Source organism: Triticum aestivum, chromosome 5B, assembly GCF_018294505.1.
Source record: "Triticum aestivum cultivar Chinese Spring chromosome 5B, IWGSC CS RefSeq v2.1, whole genome shotgun sequence".
NCBI lineage: Eukaryota > Viridiplantae > Streptophyta > Magnoliopsida > Poales > Poaceae > Triticum > Triticum aestivum.
In genome coordinates this window covers 10,105,712-10,111,592 of record NC_057807.1, presented here as the reverse complement: position 1 = coordinate 10,111,592, position 5,881 = coordinate 10,105,712, and the positions used below count along the sequence as shown (strand labels likewise).

Sequence of the window (5,881 nt, the reverse complement as noted above, 5' to 3'; positions counted from 1 at the left end):
GTGATTTGTTGAACCATGCGTCGGCTTGGAGTGACAACGGGCACAACTGGGCTAGGTGAGGGTGGAGCAGTGAGTTTCCTCGCTCGTATCCAGCTGGCTCGGCCGGCCACCTACCCGACTTTTATGCCAGAAAAACTGCTCTTTCGGCTAGTCGTATGCCATCAAAAGGGTGGAAAAATGGTGGAAGGAGAAGATAGGGAGCGGCAGAGTGGTGCGATTCTTGCCCGACGTCTGGCCTCCTTAAAATAGCCGGCTGACAGGAGGAGCTTGCCTGGCGTTGTGGTTAATGCCGACCCACTCATGAATGGACGTGTGCCGGACTAGGTTTCTTGGCACACGTACAGGTTTAATGCAGATGTTTGAATGCGGCGATGAGGCGTGTTCAACCTCACATGCAGCGGGACTGTGCCCTCTACATCGGCATGTGGTTAATGCCGACCCACTCATGAATGGACGTGTGTCGGACGATGAACCAACAACGGAGGCAGTGAGAGGTCGCTTCCGCTCTGCGTTAGCTTCAATGTGAAGTGGCCGCTCTACATCGGCATGAATGCAAGCAGCTGGCGTGGGATGGGAATGCGCGTGAACGAGGGAGAAGGGGTTTGGGTGGGTCAGGGTGGTCAGAAGCATGCGTTGGTGTTTTTCGGACGCCTCCTAAGCGATTGTCACGTATTTTAAAACCTGGCAATTTGTAATATGACAACTAAACAATCCGACAATTAGGTGCTCGTATTATGTCAATCAAGCCATATTAGAATTGACCATCCAAGTACTTGTTTGATCCATGCAATCATCACGTGTAGATTAGTAAGAAAAAGCCAAAAGGAAAAGAAGAGGATAAGAGGATCGTCAGGGGTGAAGGCGAAATGAAGAGAGAGAGTGAGGGGGGCTTTGGATAGGAGCGTTTTTTATGTGTTGTCACGCCCGCATAGGCTCGTACACACAGCATGGACGTACGTACGGGCCCATGTATTAGTAGATGATTCTGCGCTCTCGTGCATTACCGTGTCTAGGCACGTATATATCTCTGTTCCTCTACTCTCGCACGGCACAGAACCTACCAGCGCCCAACTAGCCAGCATTTTTATTCAATGCATCCCCGCTCCCCTTCCTCCCACCTCAAGTAGTAGCGCAGCGTCTCATCTCTTCAAGTACGCAACAACCATTCTCCCTCCCCCGGACGCTCGTTCTTCCCTTCTCTCCCGGACGCTAGTTCTTCGCCATCCACCTCCCCAAGGATCCTCACCAGGTGTCGCTGATGATCTTGTTCTTCCTCCCGTTGATTTTATGTTTTCTTCTCCTTCTCGCTGCTGTGTTTTACTTGTTCACCAACGTAGATCCTGGAACAAATCCAGGAGCAACGTAGATCGACGTCATGCTAGCTCTCTCTCTCTCTCTCTCCTTCTCCTTCTTCTTCTTCTTACTGTGTTTTACATGTCCAGCAACGTAGATCCTGTAACAAATCCAGGAGCAACGTAGATCCGGGGCATGCTAGCTCTCTCTCTCTCTCTCTCTCTCTCTCTCGTTCCTCTTCTTCCTTTGTTTTACTTGTCCAGCAACGTAGATCCTGGAACAAATACAGGAGCAACGTAGATCGGCGGCATGCTAGCTCTCTCTCTCTCTCTCTCTCTCTCTCTCTCTCTCTCTCTCTCTCTCTCTCTCTCTCTTCCCAGCCGTTCGGTTGCTAGGTCTCCCCCCTCTCTCCCTCTCTTCCCCAGCCGCTCGGTTGCTAGCGCTCTCTCTCTCTGTGAGGAACCAAAGGCCGATAGAACCAGGTCTCTAGCTTTCCCTATTCCACTCGTTTTGACAACCCCACATTTATCTTTGCACAAATATTATTTAGGAATTTTCACCGAGAAATGCTTAAAGTTGGCGAACTGTATACAAAGCTTTTGATCACTTCCATCATCCACATCATCACTTGTTGCATTGGAATTTGGAATTTATACATGTTATAGATACATGATTGAACTTATTCTTGTCATGTGATTTTCTATATGGCTTCCTACTCTAAACCAATGTGTAATTGTTTGATGGTGTTTCTTTAAACTGAAATGATCTATTATGTAACCAACATGAATAATTGCTTCTAAACTTTTGGTCAACAAATATCTGTAGTTCACTGATATGGTCTTATTTGATAGTTTATGTTATTTTCTTTGCAGGTATATATTTGTCCCTAATTGTCAAGTAATGTTATTTGATTTATTTTACCTTCACATTAGCATGTATATGACCTTTTAGCTATTGAAAAAGATAGTGCATCTTGATATTTCAAGGGGCACAATCGGAATTTTGTGGATATCCTATGTTACCACAAAACCATATATTTCCATGCCGATCTTGATAGTTCTAGTCTTGACCAGTCTCTATTTTCTACCCAAGACAAAATATTTCCAGCTGCGCACATCACCATTACTATTTTGTTTGAAAGTTAAAATACACTGCAGTGAAACATGTGCCCTGAGGATTACATGATCAAACTATATAAAAAACGATTTGAAATGTCTCATTATTGTAGGAGACATAAGAATGTGAATAACATGCGAGTATTGGACACTGTTGAGTCTAGCATCTTACTATGGAAAACCATATAGTTTCCAACTACTATCCTAAATTTACTATTTTAGTACTCTTCATCCATCGTTCTTTGTGTTCCCACTCATAAGGTGTTGAGTAAGTTTTCACCAAGGATTAAATCTGAGCATTAATAGTATGGTACCTAAACTTTATTGTTCTCTCTTGTGGGAACAATTTTTTGGGATTGATTAGATGGCACCCTCCAAACAATAATAATTTTTTGGGAGCCGGTTTTGGCAACTAACTCTTCGGGGTGGATTTTTTGGGAGCAGGTTTTGGCAACTAACTCTTTGGCAACTAGAAACAACACTTGAAAAACAGTCCAACATGCCCATAGTATTCCTAACATGCACGTGTCACAAGATTAGTGCTGCAGCCTTGATTAATACTCCATAACATAAGCACCCTTGATTGCATATATTTAATGTAGTATCCTTTTCTCGTTATTACAGCATGGACCCAACAGCACCAGCGTTTAATCGGGTTGCTGCTCCAACAGTTGAGCATCTCGACCAGCGCGCACTACTAATAAGGGATAAATTCAGTGCTGATGGTTGGCTTTGTCCGCGTTGTTATCAAGTAAACAACCCCATAGACAATCTACTCTATAGGGTTCCAGCTTTCGAGTGTACTAATCCCGAGAAGTGCAATGCTAAGGTCCTACTATTTCTTCCCTTAACCTTTTACATCTAATTTAATGGGAATTGCTTTTTTGCTGGTATTTATTTTTGTTTGACTGAACATCTAAATTTATTTTTTGCAGTGCCCTGGGACAGTTGAATTGAGCATTACTGACTGCATAATGAATACCGTCAGGACCAATTTTCTGATTAGAAGTCAAGGCGATAACCGTAAGTCTAAACTCTTGACACCTCTACTATATACTCTTTTGTACTCCTAGCGGCCTAGCAGTATGTACTTCCACGCCCTTCTCAGTCGGTTGCTGTTTAAAGGGTTTCCATGTTAATTAATTCCACAAGGCTAAATCAATATTTGTGCATTTTTTTTCTACTCCGTATAATGCATGCACGCAAGACGCAACAATCTCCCATATTTTAGGGGAGCAGTGGTGCATAGATAATACTGAGTGGTGTATAGCGGTGGTGCTTTGTTTTCAAATGAGTATGTACTGTTTCTTTTGGCACAAGCAGCTACTTTTTTAGATAATATACCACTTTTTTTCGTGAGGGAATGTACTCTTTTGTGGAGTATATATTACGTTTTAGAGAGAGAGAGAGAGAGAGAGAGAGAGAGAGAGAGAGAGAGAGAGAGAGAGAGAGAGGTCCTTTTTAGGGGCATGAAATAAAGAAAAATACTTATATCCTCAAACAGAATTGTATACGTCATATAGAAAATTTGTGTTCGTCCTTGGGAACACACATGATATATACGTTATTGTGGAGTATATATGAACCATGTAATAAATCAATCTAAGAAGTAATCGAGCAATCAATTTTTTGTTAAGTACTATCACAAAGTTGAGCACATGTACACTTGCACTGTTAGGAGTGCTAGGGGCATATGGACAACACAACTATTCAAACAAACGAATCAAGTAAAATTAATATATTTGTTATACTTAGGAGGAGGGTTCGTGCATACAGTACTAATAACACACCTATTTATACTGCATGTAATGTGTATGGTTCCTCGTACTTTGTTGTTAATGTTTTCGCTTTTTGCAGGGAACTGCACAGCACATGCAGTCTTGGCCGGCATGGATGCTGCACTTAAAATCGAAGGGGCCCTCCGCGGCGTGCCTGTGTTACAGGCACTCAATGGTACAAGCCTATTAAGAGACTACCACCGCTTCTATCCGGATGGTGTTGGGCATGAACTACAGCGGGAATGGAGAGGATATCACAGATATGAACAGCTGCTGAGGGTTGCCCAGGCGTTCGGAGTTGAGTATGTGTCTCCTATGAGAACAATCACAAGGGCGCTGAGACTGCAATCCTGGTTTCGACTGATAACTAGGCAGACTAGTCTGGACTATCTAGTGCGCCTGATCGCTAATGGCTATCCGTTATTAGCCACCATGGAGATTGGTCGCTGGTTCAGGCTGGCAGAGGATGGACAGTTGTACATGGGGCCTCCTGCTGAATTTCCCGGTAATCATGCTGTGTTGCTGATTGGAAGCGTAGCAAAACAATTGGCGCTCCCAAATAACATAACCGGGCAGAGTGAGGTGGTTCCCAGCCTTCTTTTTAAGGCAAGGAACTCACATGGGTCTACAGCTCACAGGTCTGCTGCACAAGGAGGTTATGGTGGGGATGTGTACCTATTGGCGCAGGATTTAGGTCCATACTTGTATGGATTTCGTATTGAGACCCCAACCTGGATGCTTCCTAATGCTGCCTGAGTCGCACGGAACAACACGTCTGCTTGGTGGAAAATGTTTCAGTTTGTGTTTGGTTGCTGAGATGGTGGTCAACTGGTCATGGTATCTTCTATCCGTAGCTTATCTTATCCGTATGGTGATCATGGTATCTTCTAGCCGTACTTTTATCTTACCTGCGCTGTGTCGCAGTTCGGTCACTAGTTGACCCTTGTATCGAACTCATTTTACCGTTCCTAGAACTTGTAAGGCCTCAGTTTAACCCGGGGTGTCAGTCCCGTTTCTAGAAAAAAAAACGTTGTATGGTGATGCTGGCTGGCATTGTAATATTGACAATTGATCTCTGCCTAGTTACTATGTGATTGTAGCCTTTGTCGACAATATTTGCAAGCAACCTGAGTAGTCTTGTTTTGTTTTGTTTTGTTTTCTTCTGTCATATATTTGCGCTTTTATCCATTTTCTACTACGAATTCATGTATATAACTTCTCCTTTCTTATATTCGTTTTTAACACTTCCAAATTTGATTCTTGTTCTGCTAAACAACTTGAACTTGCCGCAAAATAATACAGAAACCGGAACATCAATACTCATTTCTGTCCCAAATCCTTTTTGTGAATACGCAAAGCTTGCTTATCTTTTCATTGATAGACGAAGAAAGAGTGACTATAAGGGATGGTACAACACATGGCACGGCCTAAACGGAGGAAACGACACGGCAAAACTCGTCTAGCCCTGAGAAGCAGCACAGACCAAACTAAGATGATCAACATCTCCAACTCCACAACCAGGGTCTCCGCGAGCGAACATGACAACACCTTCGCAAAGGGGAACGACATCGAGATGCTAGGGTTCCCCTGATTCTCGAAGAGGGGCACATATTTTAGAAAAGGGGCACATATGAAGGCCATGACAGAACCTCCAACAAGGGGAGGGCATCCACGGGTGTCGCCGCTGCCTTCATC

At 43.7% G+C, this 5,881-nt stretch overlaps 1 protein-coding gene across 1 annotated transcript; it reads left to right on the top strand.

The window, feature by feature from the left end:
* Positions 1-1,042: 1,042 nt before the first annotated feature.
* On the top strand, positions 1,043-5,275 carry LOC123110099 (uncharacterized). Its single transcript, XM_044530532.1, has 4 exons — positions 1,043-1,249; positions 3,033-3,237; positions 3,344-3,431; positions 4,266-5,275. The coding sequence occupies exons 2-4, from the start codon at positions 3,034-3,036 to the stop codon at positions 4,940-4,942; spliced, it is 969 nt and encodes a 322-aa protein (XP_044386467.1). The 5' UTR covers positions 1,043-1,249; position 3,033; the 3' UTR covers positions 4,943-5,275.
* Positions 5,276-5,881: the final 606 nt, after the last annotated feature.